This window comes from Phascolarctos cinereus, unplaced genomic scaffold (genome assembly GCF_003287225.1).
Source record: "Phascolarctos cinereus isolate Bilbo 61053 unplaced genomic scaffold, phaCin_HiC Scaffold_4;HRSCAF=312, whole genome shotgun sequence".
Taxonomy (NCBI): Eukaryota; Metazoa; Chordata; class Mammalia; order Diprotodontia; family Phascolarctidae; genus Phascolarctos; species Phascolarctos cinereus.
The window spans coordinates 529,936,351-529,956,284 of record NW_027555847.1 but is presented as its reverse complement, the minus strand read 5'-3'; the positions used below and the strand labels follow the sequence as shown (position 1 = coordinate 529,956,284).

The window sequence follows — 19,934 nt, the reverse complement described above, 5'->3', positions numbered from 1 at the left end:
TACATCTATGTATATACACACATATGTGTGTGTATATATATATATATATATATATATATATATACACATATATGAAGAGACAAAGAGAGAGAGAGAAGGAAATAATTTACAAGATGCAGTTATAGCAGCTGGGGGAAAGCAGGAAAAGGCTTCTTACAGCAGGTGGGATTTGAGATGAATCTTAAAGGAAGGCAGGAAAGTAAGAGGAAGAGGTGATGGTAGAGAACAATCTAGTCATGGGGTATAGCCAGTAAATAGGCACAAAGATGAAAGAAGTATTGTATTCAAGTAATTGCAAATAGGCCAAAGTATTATTGTATTATAGAATCTCTAGAGAGAAATAAGGTGTAAGAAGGCAGGAAAAGTAGGAATGGGTCAAGGTATGAAAAGCTTTAAATGCCCGACAGACTTTTTTTTTTACAATTGATCCTGGAGGTAATAGGAAACAATGCAGTTTTTTGAAGCAAGAACGTGACATGGTCAGACCTATACTTTAGAAAAATTACCTTGGCAAATGAATAGGTTGGAGTGGGGAGAGATATGGGACAGGAAGAAGAGTTAAAAGGCTATTGCAGTGGACCAAATGAGGTGATGAAGGCCTGAGTTAGGGTTGTGCCTATATGAATAAAAAGAAGGGGACTTCCAAGGTTGATATTTGAAGATAAAAATGAAAAGATCTTATAATGGATTGGATATGTGGGCTAAGCAGCGGTGAGGAGTTGAGTAAAACACCAGGGTTGTGGCACTAGGTGACTAAGAATATGATGATACCTTTCATAATGACAGCTTTGAGGTCTGCCCTTTATCAGATACTTCATGCTATTTCTCATCAAGATATGATTAGATGCCAACTGAAAAGATTATACTACATAACACAGGGGGTTCGAAACAACAAATACAAGCTTAACCTCATATCTCAATAATATAATAGTGCTTTATGAACCACATCATTAAAATCCATTTGGAAGTTTATTTATTTTTAGACTGTAACAGCTGTACACATAATAAATTGCTTAAAGTTCAGTTTTCTATCATCTTGAGATTTGGACTATGCTTTGTTGCTCTTCTGCAATGACAGCATTATTATCCTCCTACCAATAGCTTAGCACTACTTGGCAAGAACATGAGTATACATCCCAAATGTGACTGAATCACATCTCTCCAGCACTGTTTACTTAATTCTAAATGTGAGGACAGAGGACCTACAGAGTACTCAGACCAAATGGGAGCAACATCTAGACAAAGACTGATAATAAACAGGCATCTAAAACATCTATAAAAAGTCAATATTTTCAGCTTCTTCCTAAAAATAAAAGATCCAGAACACATTCTCATTAAGATAAGGTTACCTATTCAGTACTGTATCTTAATCCATCTGAGCCATTGTTTTGGCAGCAACTCGATTTCCTCAAGCTGGAAAAATGCTAGTAATTGCTTACCTGACTCACAGGCAAATGTCTTTGACGTTTCATCATGAAAGATAATTGCCACTGCATGCTTCTTGGTCTCTCGAGGCAGTCTGGTTATGTTTTTGATGTTGTGCAGTTCAGTTACCTTGAAAGAAAGAAACATATATTTTAAGCCAAGGAGACAACACAAATTTTTAATGAATAATACCCAACCAAAATATTCCATTTTCACTTTTTAATCACTTCTAAAGGGTGCTTGTATTTAGTTTTTGTTGTCATTTCATTAATTTTAACCCTTAGATTTCCCTCAATATTATCTTCCCTTTGGCCATAAGATTTACCATTTTTCAAGACTTGAATAAACTTGAACAGTCATATAATTGACCCTTCTGGCTCCTTGCAGCTTTACCTAAGGAATACCAGACAGCTTTCTGATTAAAAGAAAAGAGAAAAAAAATGAAACAAACATATCTAGAGATATTACAAACTTCTCAGTTAACACATCTTTGCTTACGACCTTTAACTGCAGTAAGTTCTTGCTACCAGCAAATTTAAACCTATTGATATTTGATACTAAATTTCTTTTGGTCCTATGCAACATACACATAGAAAATATCTGGTTTTCATCTTTCTCCTCATGGGATCCCTGTCATCACTAGGGTACTACAATTTTCTCCTAAGGAAGTAGCTTGGAGATTCTGCACTCAACCTCCTTGCCGTTCAGGGGTTAGCACTACGTCTATCACAGTGAGAGAGCACCTTCTCTCAGAGCAAATTGTGTTCCTGGGCACCTGTATTCCCACCCCTATATCTCCTAGCTCCCTAGCTGTTGGGCATGTATATATGCTGCAAATGTCCATGGCCAGTGGACACAGTGCCCCCTGTCACTTGCCACTGGTGCCACAGTGGGTCCTGAGATGAAGGGAATGTCCTGGATCCCCTTTCAACCTCTCTGCTGCTTTACTTAAAGTTTAATTTTGAATCTTTCATTTGAGAGGAGACAAGTGAAAATAAATCTATAAATATACACTACATGAGGAGGATTCTTATTAACTACCTATTAAGTTTTATTCTTTCCTTTAGATATATACTTAGCAAATATACTCATTGATTAATAGTTTTTTTTTCACCTTCTGAAGCAGTGTATTTAGTGGTCAAGTGGAAAAAACAAAGAGGGTGTTAACCAGCTCATTGATGCAAGAATATGATTTTCTTTGTTTTTGTACATATAGGAAATGGTCATAGGTTGATTTTACTTACAATATCTTAAGGATATGTTCCTGTAACAATACATATTTACTTTAAAAAATTCAGACATTTTATGTGTCTGGCATAATTCAGAAATTATCAAAAGCTGCCTAGGAAGTCCCACGAATTTTAATTAAATGCAGTACACATTCTTTAAATTTCTACTAAGTGCAAAGCAGTGTGTTTGACACTAAAGGTAGATATTAAATTTAGATGAGACATAGTTTCTGCCCTCTTGAAGTTTATATTCTAGTATTAATAGAAAAATTATTGTACTTAATTGGAAAATTCTCCTTTTTTTAAAATTTTTTTTTGAGGCATTTGGGGTTAAGTGACTTGCCCAGGGTCACACAGCTAGTAAGTGTCAAGTGTTTGGTCTGAGACCGGATTTGAACTCAGGGTACTCCTGACTTCAGGGCCGGTGGACTATCCACTGCACCACCTAGCTGCCCCGGAAAATTCTTATAAACAATGTAAATTGATTAGTCAAAGAACTTAAAACCACTGAATAACTGCCAATCATATATAGCTTTACCAATATGTGTTGCTAATATATCTACAACAAAAGCTAAAGAGTTAATAGTAAAAATACTACCATCCTTATAAGCATTTATTGAACAACTTTTTGAGCAACATTATATCAGAGAATCAATAGTTACAGGTTTTTTTTTTACTTTTTTAAATTTTTTCAGCTAGGCAATGTGGTTAAGTGACTTGCCCAGGGTCACACAGCTAGTAAGTGTTATGTGTCTGAGGCCGGATTTGAACTCAGGTCCTCCTGAATCCAGGGCCGGTGCTCTATCCATTGTGCCACCTAGCTGCCCCAATAGTTACAATTTTAAGAGACTTAGAGTTGATCTAGACCAACCCTTCAATAGACAAAAATTCCTATTACAACATAAATGATCATCCCCCAGCCTCTGCTTTAAGAACTTAGACTGTTAAAGCTTTGGATACCTGTAATTCTTAGGAAGTTTTTCCTTGTTTGAAGCTGAAATCTACTTTTCAACAAATCCCATCTATTATTCCCAGTTTTTCCTTCTGGGAAAAAAAGCAGTAAGTGCTCAATTTCTCATCCACATGATAGGCCTTCTTATACTTGAAGATAACAATCTTTTCTCCCCTCAATCTTCTATTCTCTAGGCTAAAGACCCCTAGTTCTTACATCTGATTGTTGTGTGGTATAGTTTGTTGTTGCTTTACTATATTGGTTGGCCTCTTCTAGATGTATTTCATTTTGCCAGTGTTCTTCCAAAAATGCAGTGCAGGGGGCAACTAGGTGGCTCGGTGGATAAAGCACCAGCCCTAGATTCAGCAAGACTTGAGTTCAAATCTGGCCTCAGACACATAACACTTACTAGCTGTGTGACCCTTGGCAAGTCACTTAACCCCATTGCCTAGCCAAAAAAAAAAAAGGACAAAAATGCAGTGCACCAAAATGGGTTTGTGGCTTAATCATGCAAAGCAGAACAAACCTATATCTGCTTTCCTTCTGATTAGTATGTTTATGCTAATATAACACAAGACTATACCACTTTTTCTTGGCATCCAAATCACACCATTGATGAATATTCAGCTTGTAGTTCACTAAAATCACCAGATTTTTTCATATAACCTAGTGTCTTACCATATCTCCTTTCTTCCTTTACTTGTAGTTGATTTCTAAAAAAACTCAACTGGAGGATCTATACTTAGTCCTTATTAAATTTCATTTAAGAAGATTTAGCTTATTATGCTAGCCAGTTGAGACATTTTGGGATAGAGATTCTGCCATTCCAACATGATAACTATCCTTCCTACTTTTATGACATTGAGATATTTGATAATCAATACATTTATGCCTTTTTCCAATTATTGATTATGCAATCTGTGGTTCAAAGCCCATTTCCATATGACTCTTCTCAGTGGTAGAGAGTGATTGATTACTGAATGTTCTTGGGGGAATGTGGTTAATGAAAGCCTGAGAGAGGAGAATGAAGACATGTGGTTTTAGATTCTCTTTAGGTTACTGAAGGAAAGAAAGACTCTTGGAAGAAGCCAATATGTAGAAGAGCTGGAACCTCAGTCATGCCCCTATCCCCATCTTACTTCACTAGAGACTTTGGGGAATTTTCCCTGCAGTGAAATTTGGGTGAGATCTTTCTATGTCTCTGTGTATCTGTCTGCCTATCTGTCTGTGTCTCTGTGTGTGTTGAGCTAAGATATTTTGTTCCTAATGAGAGACAGAGCTAAATTACTCTGTGCATTCCCTAATACATTCTCATCTCTGTACCTTCTCTGATTTCTGTCTGCTATCTGATGCAATAAATTATTTCATTTCATTGGAGTCAACCCTTGAATATACATCTTGGGGGCACTTCCCCATTAAGGGACCGTGATCAAAGGCTCAGCTCGAATCCCAAAATTATTTCTCCTAGAAATATTATTTTTGGACAGTAGATATATAATCCTATTCTATGAGGAGAACAGAGTGGCCAGCCTCTGGCTGCAACCTCCTGCCTTCCCTCCAGTCAGGAATCAAAGCCTCCCTTCAAAGGGTAGATAAAGGAAACTCTAGAGATATCTATTAAGACCTCCCTGAAAATCATCTCTAGAAAGACTCTTGAATATATTTATAATCTACTTGGGCAACACACAACACTCACCAACCTCTATAATTAAAAATGTTGACTATAATAGGGCAGAGAGAACTCTGAATCACTCCACTCAACATATCCATATAGGCTGACATCAATTCATAATCACTATTCCTTACATCTAATTATTCAAACAATTTTGAATCAACTAAATGTAGAAACTAAATGTAGAAACATCCAGCATACACCTCTCTAGGTTGTTTACAAAGATGTTGAGAAGTTAATCAATCTTCCACCTTTATTAAGCATTTTTTTTTATGCTACCATATGCCAAGATTCTACAATTTAAGTAAAATAATAATGTCACAGTCAGAGATATAGAGGAATATACAATTAGTAAGTTATATTTTGATAAGGATATTGACAAATTCACTTAATGGAACAGAAAGTAAACAGATGCATATCAAAGGGAATTAAAATTATCCAATTAGGGAAGGGTCTTAGGAGGTAGTAGATAAGATGTAGGGATAAAAGAGGGAGAAACTTTAGAAAACTTGGATAAGGAGACACTTTTTTTGTGTGAGGTTAAGTGACTTACCCAGAGTCACACAGCTATTAAGTGTTATGTGTCTGAGGCTGAATTTGAAGTGAGGTCCTCCTGACTCCAGGGCTGATGCTCTATCCACTGCTCCACTTAGCTGCCCCAAGGAGACACTTTCATTAAGAATGTGGTATGTGGGAGAAGTAGTAGCTCAATGAATGGAATAAGATAAAGAAATAGTGAGGAAACTTTAGTAGAAAAAGGCTAAGGGCAGTGTTTGTTGTTGCATCATCTGACCAATGGTGCCAGTGCAAGTTACCCAGACAATGTTGCCAAGCTGGGGCATAAGGGGCTAGAAATCTAGGGAAAAGCAGTAGTATGAACAAGACAAAAGAAAAAAGACATTCTGCATATCCCAAAGGAGTGTACAGAAAGTATAAAGATCAATTTCAGGAACTGAATCAAATCATGTTGCTAATGAAATTAAAACTCAAAGGAGTCTTCTATCTTATGAGGCAGGAATGTCTTGACAATAGCTATTCACATAGCAAACAGCTGCCTAGTGTTCTCATGTATTTCTAACTATACCAGTTCAAGGCTATCTTTAATTTAGCTCTGCTATGTTTGGTCTGCACCTTTACTACCAAAGGGCATTTGATGGTTTCTGAGCAAGCTTCCTCAGCATCACTAACAGAAGTACTTTCTCCATCTTTACAGGTCTGGGCAGATGCCTGATCACATTGATTCTTATTGGAAACAGACAGAGAAGGAGGGCAAATGTTGTCCAGGATACATTGATGAACAAGTTTAAAGTGGAAGGTAAGGATTTTGGTTTATATTGTAATCTGTTAGAAAGCAACATAAAGTCCTTAAGAAGTGTCTTGTATAGTCAAAGTGAAAGGTAGAAAAAACAATTTTGACTGCTGTACTGAAGATTTATAAGAATGGGCAGTGGAAATTTGAAGAGAGAGAAATCAAGGGATGAGTAGGGGATGAACATTGGAAGTAATTGCACAGACAGAGAAAAACAGTATTCAGGAAACATTCCTTTAAATTAGAGTGATTAATAAAACAAATTAGATGATGTGAAGAATGGAGGACAGTAATAATTTTGAGAATAATTTCAAAGCAAGGTTTTACTTTTATATTTTATTGCGGCGATAGGTGTTACAGCTGCTACTCATAAATAACTTAAAAAGAGGAAGAATCATACAAGGTGTCTGTCATTTCAGGTTTGGAATTTGGAATGAGACAGCCTGGTTGAGTTGACTAACTGACAGAAAGGCTTGGCTCAAAAGTGAAGAAAACATAAGATTGCACAGGTGGCTGGCTTCTTCATTGCTCCCCTCAACCACCTTTACTAGGAAAATTTCAGGCTAACCATTTTTTTAAAAAGTCATTTTTAAACCACATATAATGCCACACAGTGTTCAGATATTCATTAGCAATGTTGATTTTTTTCTCTTCCTTTTATTTTTTATTTTTATTTTTGTTATAAAAGGGAGCATTCTGGAAAGAAGAGAGAGGGGAAGGATATATTGGGGAGGAAAGGTGATGTAAAAACAAAAAATAATCAGTAAAAATTAAAAACAACATTCTTTTTTAAGGAATTAGTACTAGAAGTTATTTTAAAAATCTCAAGGTGAGAATAATTCCATTATTTTAAACATTGTTCCCTATATATCTGATCAGTATCAGATAATAGATAGTATTAAATTATTCTCCACTGCAATGGATTTCCTATCTCTTATAGGATACTCAAGTGGGCTGACCCTCATGCATTTTTATTAAATCTTCAAGGGAAAGGCAAGGACAGCTGCAGGCCTATTTTTCTCATTAAATATATATTTTATGAAGTGAGCAGAACCAGACAGACATTGTACACAGTAATAGCAATATTGTAATGATGATCAACTGTGACTTAGTTACTCTGTTCAAGACAATGATTAGTAATTCCAGAGACCTATGATGAAAAATGCTAGCCACCTCCAGAGAAAGAACTGGTGAACTCCGAGTGAAAATTGAAGCATACTTTTCCACTTTATTTTTCTTGCTTTTTTTTCCCAACATGGTTAATATGGAAATGTTTTGCATGATTCCACATGTATAATTGATGTAATATTGCTTAGCTTCTAAATGGGTGAGGGAAAGGTGAAAGGAAGAGAGAATTTAGAACTCAAAAATTTAAAAATAAATGTTAAAGATAAATGTTAAAAATAAATAAAGAATTAAAATTAAACAAATACTTTAGAAACTTTTATGTTTTGGCCATGCAGCAAAGAGTCATACAAGTCATTTTGCTGGGGATCTTGGATGCAATATTTACTTTCTAGCTTCATAACTCTGGATAAATCACTATAGCTCTCTGAGCATCAGTTTCCTTTTTATAAAACTGAGATAATTCATATGAAATTATGAGAAAAACACTTTGTCAACTAAAAAGCACTGTGTCAATGTGGAATCATTTTTAATATTTTCAAGTGCAATTTGGATATTCAAGGGTAGAACTGAATATTAAAACACTTCCTAGGTAAGTATAACAAGAATTGGATAGATGTGTTTAACATTTGGAGTGATGTTTTGTGGCTGACAGAAACTTATTTAAATGAAAGAGGGTATGTGTCATCTGTGATTTCCTACCTTTTTTGTTAAGTGTACTTTGCAACAAATTTACTGGAATTATTTTCCATGATGGCAAATTAGCTGTATTGAGATACCATAGCTGCCTCCTCCTCCTCTTTCTTTTTCTTTTTTTAAAAATGTGTGCCTTTCTTGGTCACAAGGGGCAAGGAATGAGAAAATGAGAATATATTGTCACAAACATATCCTCATTTTTTTCATTACTAGAAAATAATTCAAAATTAAATGTTTATTGAAAGATGTTTTTTATTCTTCGTTTTTGAAAAGGACCAATGCCATCATGGGAGTGATGTCTTGATTTGCCAGTGAACTGCATTTAAATGAAGGAGACTTGCATAAAATCATCAGCTTTGCTCTCTCTTCTAGAGTCATTAAAGTCTAGTGGCAAAACAAAAGTCGAGATAACTGGCAATGGCCCAGAATGCAGTGGATGACCATGGTGTCTTCTATGTCTGACCAAGCTCTAAGCACTCCATGGCACCATACAGAAACACAGAATCTGAGAGTTGGAAGGGATTTCAGAAGTCTTCTATTTCAACCCCTAATACCATGCATACATCCCCTTTAAAACATCCCTAACACTACTATGCAATTTTTGATTCAACATTTTAATGAATGAAATCTTTACAGCTTACAAAGAAGTCTACTCTAGGTTTAGGAAACTGTTAGGAAGTCCTTCCCTGAGCAAGTAAAGATATGCTTAATTGTAACATCCATCATTGGTTATATAACTTTTCATTTTGTTCTCTGGAGTTTTAGTCCCAACCCTCCCCTTATTTTTTATTTTAAAAAGTATTTATATATGTATGTACATGCTTATTTCCTAAAAATTTATTGTTTTTCCTCTGTCATTCATTCAACAATAAAAAAGTGAAACCCTCATAACAAATATATGCATAGTTCAGGAAAACAAATCTCTGTGTGACTATGTCCAAAAATGTATGCCTCATTCTGCATTTTAAGCCTACCACTTCTTGGAAGGAGGGTAGGTGACATGTTTCATCTTTATTTCTCTGGACTCATCCTTTATCTTTACATTGCTCAATACAAAAGTCTTTCAAAATTTCTTCTATTATTTCTCTGCATAGATTGTTTTTCCTAGTTCTCATTTCACCCCACATCAGTTTTTAGTGATCTTTCCAGTGTCCTCTGATACTTTCAATTTTATAATTTCTTATATTAGAATTATCACATTGTATTCATATTCCATAATATGTCTGTTTCCCTCTATGTGAGTACCCCCTTAGTATCCATTTTGGGGATACTATGAAAAGATCTACTATAAAATTTTTGTACAAATTGATCATTTTCCCCTTTTTTTGCTCTCTTCATACACCTACTACCTTTGACAACTCTTCTAATACATAGGGACACCAGCCATGTATACTTTTTTAGAAGCTAAACATACCTAGATCCTGCAAAATGGTGTGAAAGCACTAGATTTGTATTCAGAAGACCCAAATTAAAATCCCTTTGCTTCAATTTATTACCTATGTGATTTTGGGCAAAACCTTTTACCTGTGAATAAAATAACTTGCCTAGATGATTTCCAAAGCCCTTCTAACTGTAAAACCACATAATGTTTCATACAAAATACCATTTTAGATTTCTATAACACTTTGCTTCAAGAGAAATTAAAAAAATTCTTACACACATCACATTTATACTGTTATTCCCTTTATAGAACACTTTGTAGACATACATACTACATTTATATCAAGATATCCCTTTATAGAGCACCACTTTATGGGTATAGAAATAAGACACAAAGAGATTAAATGATTTTGCCATGGTCACCCCATTGGTCATTGGAAGAGATGAGACTATAAATACATTAATTCACATCAGTTATTATTTATCACCAAATAAAATTACTAAAAGTGATTGTCAGTCAAGAATACAACTCAGACATATTTCAATAAACTATAATTCATTATAGATAAGAGTATTAAATTATCATTGAGTCATTTTTATCAATATGAGAAATATTATATTTCTAAGGTGTTAAAGAAGAAAGATCAGATTAAAAATTTTAAAAGAGTAACAAGGCTATACTCCATAAACTATGTAAAATTCTCTTTCAAAATCTTTTAGGTCTTTCTGCTTCCAGGAGCCAAGATGTCAGATTAAGAAGTAAGTCAGTCTTACTCACCTGTATTAACCTCTGAAAGCCCAGAAAATATCGCCCCAGGAAAATCCATGGAACAGCTGAACCAGAAGAAAGATGGGCCGCAGCAGTCTGGTAGCCTAGGTAGCTTGAAGGATTAATGGGAAAGGCCTCTATTCCCCTGGCGGAAGGGGGAAGTACAGAACAGGAGACATCCCATCAAGATAGCAGAAAGCCCCACCTCAGCATACCAGGAGGAGATCCTGAAACCCAGCTGGAGAAGCAGGCAAACAACAACACCTGAATCCCCGAGTGCCTCAGTGAAGGTGGGGGAACTGATGGAAACCAGCAGCAAAACCACCAGGTACTTTGGCATTCTATAGGTCTCCCAGTGCCTCAGCAAAACTAAGGGAAGCAACTCTCCAATGGGCCACAGGCAGATAAACACCCTGCAACATCTATCTGAAAGGAGTTGAAGAAAGCAAAAGCAAAGAAGGGCCTGGGGGAGCAGAAAATCTCCACAAGCCACACTACCCAATCCTACCCCTAAGAGTTCCAGTGTTGCTGGAACCAATACTAGGTAAGCTGCCAGAACCCTATAGACTCCAACTGCCAGCAGTTGAGGCCCCAGCACACAAAACCAGTGACCAGGCCACCACTCAATCTCTTTAAAGGCCAGGAAATAAGCAAACACCATGAGCAAAAAGAAACACATGAGAGATTCATATTATTAGAAAAATGAAGATCAAGGCAGAAATTCTGAAGAGGACAACATTGTCAATAAACCCACATCTGTAACCTCAAAAGGGAATATGAACTGGTCTGAAGCCCAAAAACCCTTCTTAGAAGAACTCAAGAAGGATTTTAAAAGTCAAATGAGAGAGGTAGAAGAAAAAATGGGAAAAGAAATGAGAGGTATGCAAGAGAGAGTCAATAGCTTGGAAAAGGAAGGACAAAAATTAACTGTAGAAAATAAGTCCTTAAAAAATACAATTGGCCAAATGGTGAGGGAGGTACAAAATCTAATAGAAGAAAAAATTTGTTAAATATTAGAATTGGGCAAATGGAAGCTAGTTACTCTATGAGAGAACAAGAATCAGTCAAACAGAAACAAAAGAATGAAAAAATAGATAAAAATGTAAAATACCTCATGGGTAAAACAACTGACCAGGAAAATTGATCAGGAGAGACAATTTAAAAATTATTGGACTACCTGAAAATCATGATGAAAAAAAGAGCCTGGACAGTATCTTTCAGGAAATCATAAAGGAAAATGCCCTGAAGTCCTAGAACCAGAAGGGAAAATAACAAGAAAGAATCACTGATCACCCTGAAAGAGATCCCAAATTGAAAAGCCAAGGAATATAATAGCAAATTCCAAAATTACCAGATGAAAGAGAAAATGCTGCAAGCAGCCAGAAAAAAAAAATTTAAATATCATGGAACCACAGTCAGGATTACACAGGACCTTGCAGCTTCTACATTAAAAGACCATAGGGCATGGAACATGATATTCCATAAGGCAAAGGAGCTTGGATTCAGCCAAGGATCAACTACCCAGCGAAAATGAGCATGATTTTCAAGGGAGGAGATGGATATTCAACAAATAGAGACTTCCAAACTTCCTGATAAAAAGACCAGAGCTCAACAAAAATTTGATCTTCAAGTACAAGACTCAAGAAGACATAAAAAGGTAAATGGGACAGAAGAACAATATGTTTTAATAAGGGCAGTGTTTATCCCTACAAGGGAAGATGACACTTGCAACTCTTGAGAACTGTATTGTTATTACACCATGTTAAAGGAGTATACATAAAGAGGGTGGATATTAGTTGACTTTGATGTAATGATAAAAAAAATCTAATCAAGTGGGTTAAATGGATCCAAGTAAGTGGATTAATCTGATCTTAGAAAATGTACTGAGAAAGGAGGAGGAGGCAGACAAGGGTAAATTACAGGAAAAGATACAAAAACCTTTTACAGCAGAGGGAAAGGAGGGAGGGACATGAGCATAGTTTGAACCTTACTCTCATCAGATTTGGCTCAATAAGGGAATAACAATCAGGTATAAAAATCTAACTTGCTCTATAGGCAGTATGAGGGAAAAGGGGAAATAAAAGGGAGGGGGAAGAAGAAGGGAAAGGGAAGAAAGGGAAAAAAAAATAATAATAGAAGGGAGGAGGACTGAAGGAGGCAGTGGTCAAAAGCAAAACACTAGTGAGGAAGGAAAAGGAGAAAGGAAAAAGAAAAGTATAAATAGAGGGTAAAGGATAGAGAAAAACACAGATAGTAATTGTAACTGTGAATGTGCATGGGGTGAACTCTCCCATAAAGCGGAAACAGATAGCATAATGGATTAAAAACCATAATCCTATATATGTTGTTTACAGGAAACACATTTGAAACAGAGCAATACACACAGGGTAAAGGTAAAATGCTGGAGCAGAATATATTATGCTTCAGCTGAAGTAAAAAAAGCAGGGGTAGCAATCCTGATCTCAGACAAAGCAAAAGCAAAAATAGATCTTATCAAAAGAGATAAGGAAAGAAACTACATCCTGCTAAAAGGCACCATAGACAATGAAGTAATATCATTACTAAACATATATGCACCAAATGGTATAGCATCCAAATTCTTAGAGGAGAAGTTCAGGGAGTTACAGGAAGAAATAGACAGCAAAACTATACTAGTGGGGACCTGAACCTCCCCCTCTCTGACTAGATAAATCTAACCACAAAATAAACAAGAAAGAAGTTAAGGAGGTGAATAGAACATTAGAAAAGTTAGGTATGATAGACCTCTGGAGAAAACTGAATGGGGATAGAAAGGAATATACTTTTTTCTTGGTGGTACATGGCACATACACAAAAATTGACCATGTACTAGGGCATAAAAACCTCACAATCCAATGCAGAAAGGCAGAAATATTAAATGCATCCTTTTCAGATCATGATGCAATAAAAATTATATGTAATAAAGGGCCATGGAAAGATAGACTAAAAAAATTGGAAACTAAATAATCTAATCCTAAAAAATGATTGGGTCAAACAAAAATCATAGAAACAATCAATTTCATTCAAGAGAATGACAATAATGAGACAACATACCAAAACTTATGGGATGCAGTGAAAGCAGTTCTTAGGGGAAGTTTTATATCTCTAAATGCTTACATAAATAAAATAGAAAAAGAGGAGATCAATGAATTGGGCATACAACTAAAAAAAAACTAGAAAAAGAACAATTAAAAATCCTCAATTAAACACCAAATTAGAAATATTGAAAACCAAAGGAAAAAAAAAGAAAATTGAAATTAAGAAAACTATTGAACTAATAAATAAAACTAAGAGCTGGTTTTATGAAAAAAACCCCAATAAAATAGATAAACCTTTGGTTAATTTAATTAAAAAAAAGAAGAAAACCAAATTACTAGTATCAAGAATGAAAAGGAAGCTAGGGATTAAAACAATAATTAGGAATTATTTTGCCCAACTATATGCCAACAAATTTGACAATCTTAGTGAAATGGATACATATTTACAAAAATATAAATTGCCCAGATTAACAGAAGAGGAAGTAAAATACTTAAATAACCCCATCTCAGAAAAAGAAATTGAACAAGCCATTGATGAACTCCCTAGGAAAAAATCTCCAGGGCCAGATGGATTTACATGCAATTCTATCAAACATTTAAAGAACAATTAATTCCAATACTATATAGACTATTTGGGAAAATAGGTGAAGAAGGAGTCTTACCAAATTCTTTTTATGATACAAATATGGTGTGATACCTAAACCAGGAAGAGTCAAAAGAGAAAGAAAATTATAGACCAATTTCTCTAATGAATATAGATGCAAAAAAACAAAAATATAGCAAGTAGATTACAGCAACTTATCACAAGAATAATACACTATGACCAGGTAGGATTTATACCAGGGCTGGTTCAATATTAGGAAAACTATCAGCATAATTGAGCATATCAACAAAAACCAACAGAAACCACATGATCATCTCAATAGATGCAGAAAAGCTTTTGATAAAATACAACACCCATTCCTATTAAAAACTAGAAAGCATAGGTATAAATGGAGTCTTCCTTAAAATAATAAATAGTATATCTAAAACCTTCAGCAAGCATTATATGTAATGGGACAAGCTAGAAGCATTTCCAATAAGATCGGGGTGAAACAAGGATGTCCATTATCACCACTGTTATAATTGTACTGGAAACATTAGCTTTAGCAATAAGAGAAGAAAAAGAAATTGAAGGTATTAGAATAGGCAAAGAAGAAACAAAGCTATCACTCTTTGCAGATGACATGATGATATCCTTAGAGAATCCTAGAGAATCAAGTAAAAAACTACTTGAAATAATAAACAACTTTAGCAAAGTTGCAGGCTATAAAATAAACCCACATAAATCATCAGCATTTCTATATATTACCAACAAAGCCCAACAGCAAGAGATAGAAAGAGAAATCCATTTAAACTTACTGTAGACATTATAAAATATTTAGGAGTCTACCTCCCAAACAAACCCAGGAACTCTATGAACACAATTACAAAACACTTTTCACACAAATAAAATCAGATCTAAATAATTGGAAAAAATCAGTTGCTCATGGGTAGGCCAGCTAATATAATAAAAATGACAATCCTACCTAAGCTAATTTACTTATTCAGTGCCATACCAAAAACTACCAAAAAATTATTTTATAGAGTTAGAAAAAATAATAACAAGATTCATTTGGAAGAACAAAAGGTCCAGAATATCAAAGGAACTAATGAAAAGAAATGCAGGGGAAGGTGGCCTAGCAATTCCAGATCTTAAATTGTATTATAAAGCAGCAATCATCAAAACTGCTTGGTACTGGCTAAGAAATAGAGTGGTGGATCAGTGGAATAGGTTAAATATGCAAGACACAGTAGTCAATGACTATAGTAATCTATTATTTGATAAACCCAAAGACCCCAGCTTCTGGGATAAGAACCCACTCTTTGAAAAAACTGCTGGGAAAACTGGAAAAGAGTATGGCAGAAACTAGATAAAAATCACACCATATACCAAAATAAAGTCAAAATGGGTTCATGATTTAGATATAAAGGCTGATACTTTAAGCAAACTGGGAGAACAAGGAATAGTTTACCTATCAGATCTATGGAGAACAGAAGAATTCATGACCAAACAGGAGATAGAGAACATTATGAAAAGCAAAATGGATAATTTTGATTACATTAAATTGAAAAGTTTTTGCACAAACAAAGCCAATGCAACTAAGATTAGGAAGAAGGTAGAAAATTGGGAAAGAATTTTTACAACCAGTCTCTCTGATAAGGCCTCATTTCTAAAATATATAGAGAATTAAGACAAATTTATAAGAATACAAGCCATTCCCAATTGATAAATGGTCAAAGGATATGAACAGGCAGTTCTCAGATGAAGAAATTAAAGCCATCTATAGTCATATGAAAAAATGCTCTAAATCATTATTGATTAGAGAAATGCAAATCAAAACAACTCTGAGGTACCACATCACACCTATCAGATTGGCCAACATGACAAAACAGGAAAATGATAAATGTTGGAGAAGATGTGGGAAAATTGGAACACTAATGCACTGTTGGAGTTGTGAAACGATCCAACCATTTTGGACAGCAATTTGGAACTATGCCCAAAAGGGCTGTAAAAAATATGCATACCCTTTGACCCAGCAACAGCACTTCTAGGGCTGTATCCCAAAGAGATCAAAAATGGGAAAAGGACCACATACAAAAATGTTCATAGCAACTCTTTTTTATGGTGGCAAAGAATTGGAAATTGAGAGGATGCCCTTCAATTGGGGAATGGAATAGCTGAACAAGTTGTGGTATATGAATATACTGGAATACTATTGTGCTATAAGAAATGATGAACAGGCAGATTTCAGAAAAACCTGGAAAGACTTGTATGGTCTGATGCTAAGTGAAGTGAGCAGAACCAGGAGAACATTGTACACAGTAACAGCCATGTTGTACAGTGACTAATATTGATAGACTTAACCCTTCTCAGCAATATAAAGATCTAAGATGTCTCCAAAGGCCCCATGATGGAAAATGCTATCCACATTCAAAGAAAGAACTATGAAGTTTAAATGCAGATGGAAGCATATTTGCTATTTTTTTTTCTTCTGTTGTGTTTTGTTTACTCTTTCTTGTGGTTCCTCCTATTGGTTCTTATTCTTACTTACAACATCATTAATGTGAAAACATGTTTAATAGGAGTGTATGTATAGCCTATATCAGATTGCATGCCATCTTGGGGAAAGAGGTGAGAAGGGAGGGGGAGAAAAATTAAAAATTCAAAAGCTTATGGAAGTGATTGCTGATAAATAAAAATAAATTAATTAAAAAAATCTCTAAGTCTGGGATATAAGCTATACAAATAATTTTCCCTATCATCACTTGAAGATTAAAGACCAGTTTAGGAATTATTATCCACCCATAATTGTGAAATGGAGCTTGCCCCCAATATGAGTAGATAGATAAATTATATTTTCCAAAAGAGCAGGTACTTATTTAAAATAACATGATGAATAAAGAGTTAATTTCCTATGAGCCCCATTATTTATGTTGAATCATTGAAACATACTCTGTTTCATTTTCCTCCATTTCCTCTTTTGTAGCCTGGGGCTAGTACAGAGTGTTTTGTAAAATGTAAATGACTAAATGGTAATGCATATCAGAGACTTCGTAGAAATGTATAGGTTGTGCTAAAAGTTTTTGTGTAGTTTTAAGGTACAAAGAGTTTAAAACTACACTAAAACATTTGGCACTTTCTATATTTAGTGACTGCCTTGTTTTTGTATATAGAGAAAATGCCTACTTCTTTGTCTGTGGCCTATTCCATGTTTAGTCATTTTGAAAGACATTTGTGCATGTATTTAAAAGGAATAAAGTGAAAATCAACCACTGATCAAGCATTTATTAAGCACCAACTATGTGTCAGGCACTGTGTTATTTGCTATACAAATACCAAGAATGAAACAAATCCCTAATGAGGGAGTCATGAATATATCTAAATAGTGTATGAATAGTATATTGAAGGAAGAGAAGGATTTTATAATATAGAAGTGGAGAGGGAGTGCATTTCAGGCATGGAGAAAAATCAAGGCATAATCATGGACATAGGAGATAGAATGCTATAGGTAATGACTGGCTTTGGCTGTTATCACTGAGAATGAGTAAGATAGCAGTATATGATGGATGAGGCTAGAAAGATAGGTTGTGCCTATATTGTGAAGGGCTTTGAAACTTAAATAGAAGAGTTTATTTTTCATCTGTAAGCAACAGAAAATCAATAAAAGTTATTGAACAGGAGAACAATAGTCAGATCTATGCTTATTAGCCTTGTGAAGGGTGGAATGGAGTGGTAGAACTTAAGATAGGAAAACTAAATAGTAAACTATTGTAATAGTAAAGGTAAGAGCTGATGAGAGCCTGAAGTAAAGTGGTTTGTGTGAATGGGGAGAAGAAGATGCATATGAGCTATTGTAGAGCTAGAAATGACAAGATTGGAGAACTTATTGAATATGTTGGTTGAGGAAGAGTTAGGAGTCAAGGATAATACAAAGTCATGAATTTGGAAGAAACGAAAAATGGTGGTACTTTTGACAGAAACAGGAAAGTTTGGAAGTAAGTTGAATTTTGGGTATATGGGGTGGGGGAGATAATGAGTTATGCTTTGGATAGTTGGAGGTTGAAATGTCTCTTGGAAACCCTATTTGGAATGTGTAATAGGTAGTTGGTGAGGTGTGAACTGAAGCTCGGGGAAAGACTGAGGCTGGAGCAAAAGATCTAGAAGTCAAATCATCTACAAAAAGTTAAACCCATGCACAAAAAATTAAACCCATGGAAATTAATGAGAGAAGAGAGAGAGAGAGAGAGAGAGAGAGAGAGAGAGAGAGAGAGAGAGAGAGAGAGAGAGAGAGAGAAGCACAGGAAAGACAGAGAACAAAAAGCCTTACAGAAAAGTCTAATTTAACCAATGATATAATTATATTTGTTCACTTTCTTACAAAGTATAACCAAAAAGGAGCAATTTTTAGAAAGATAAATAAGCTTAATCCCCAGTTATAATAAATGTTTTTTTCCTTTTTTAATTGTCTTTATGTGACAATCTTTTTCTTTTTACTATACTGTGAATGTCCAGTTCTTAAATTGTGTTTGGATGGTAGGTTTTTTTTGGGATCATTAGATTTTGAATGTATTTTTAACTTATAACTTCTTAAATAGCTTCAATTTGGTGCTCTACATGTGCTATAAAATAAATAGCACCCTGAATTTTCATGTCTACTTATTACATAATTCAGAATGGATGCTTTATGTCTGGGGTATTAGCCAAAAAAAGCTGACTTCACCTTTTTTTCATAACCCAATTTAAAAAAAAAAGCCTTTGAATACGTGTTCCAATGATTTATCAGGTATAAAAATGAAGTTAACTAGTAGCAACTAGGACTTATGACTCTCAGATTCATTCCCTCTCAGGAACTGAACCAGCAAAAAATCAAATAAATTTTTACCTAAAGCTAGAAATTCTCAAGTTCCACTATTTCTCATTGATTGAAAAGAGAGTTCACTTCTTACCCTTACAGTACCAATACTTGAAATATCCCTTGACCTTTTATTCTTGGTATTGTAATAGAAAAAGTTGTAATTGATCTTATTTGGCTAGACCCTGGTGCAGAGGCTTTGCTTTCTCAACCATAAAATGCACATCACAATAGTTTCAATACTTGCCTTACTGTTGTGACTTGAGAAAAGTGGTCTGAAGACTGTAGTAATTAAAAAAATATATATACTTACTTTTGTCACACGGGTCTTTTGACCTGTTACTTACTGACTTTGTGCTAGCCTTTGCTAGATGGCATGCCTGCTTTATTTCAATATCTATTTAATTAAATGAATACACAATAGTACATATAGATTATGATACATCGAGATGATACAAACATGTAGTACAAGTGTATGAGTCTGTATATTTCTCATGCTTGTATTAATCAAGAGAAATATACAAACTCTCCCACAAAAACACTCTCTTTCAAAGTCAGGAAATTCTGAGTTCACAACATAACTCTGATACATAGTGACTATGAATCATGGGCAAAACTCACCTAATCAGTGACCGGCAACTTGCTAAGACTATAAATTATAGCAAAGATCTTGATCAACCTGGGTAGAGGAAGGGAGGAAATCTGTTTCCTGTTTTCAAACAATTTCATAGTTTCCACAGTTTCCATAGTTAAAGAAAAGCCTATAAATCCTAGAAAGATAGGTAGAAGATGATAGATAGATGGCTGTTTTGTTCAGTCATTTTTTAGTTATGTCCAGCTCTTTGAGACTCCCTTTGGGGTTTTCTTGGCAAAGAGAAAGTGGTTT

The 19,934-nt window shown here is 34.9% G+C and overlaps 1 protein-coding gene across 1 annotated transcript in view; it reads right to left on the bottom strand.

Annotated features, from left to right (window-relative positions):
• Window positions 1-19,934, bottom strand: part of DOK6 (docking protein 6) — a 656,109-nt gene that overhangs the window by 375,304 nt on the left and 260,871 nt on the right. Inside the window, exon 3 of the mRNA XM_020985625.2 lies at window positions 1,440-1,554. Coding sequence (XP_020841284.1) covers window positions 1,440-1,554 — 115 coding nt within the window. The remainder of the gene's footprint in view (window positions 1-1,439; window positions 1,555-19,934) is intronic.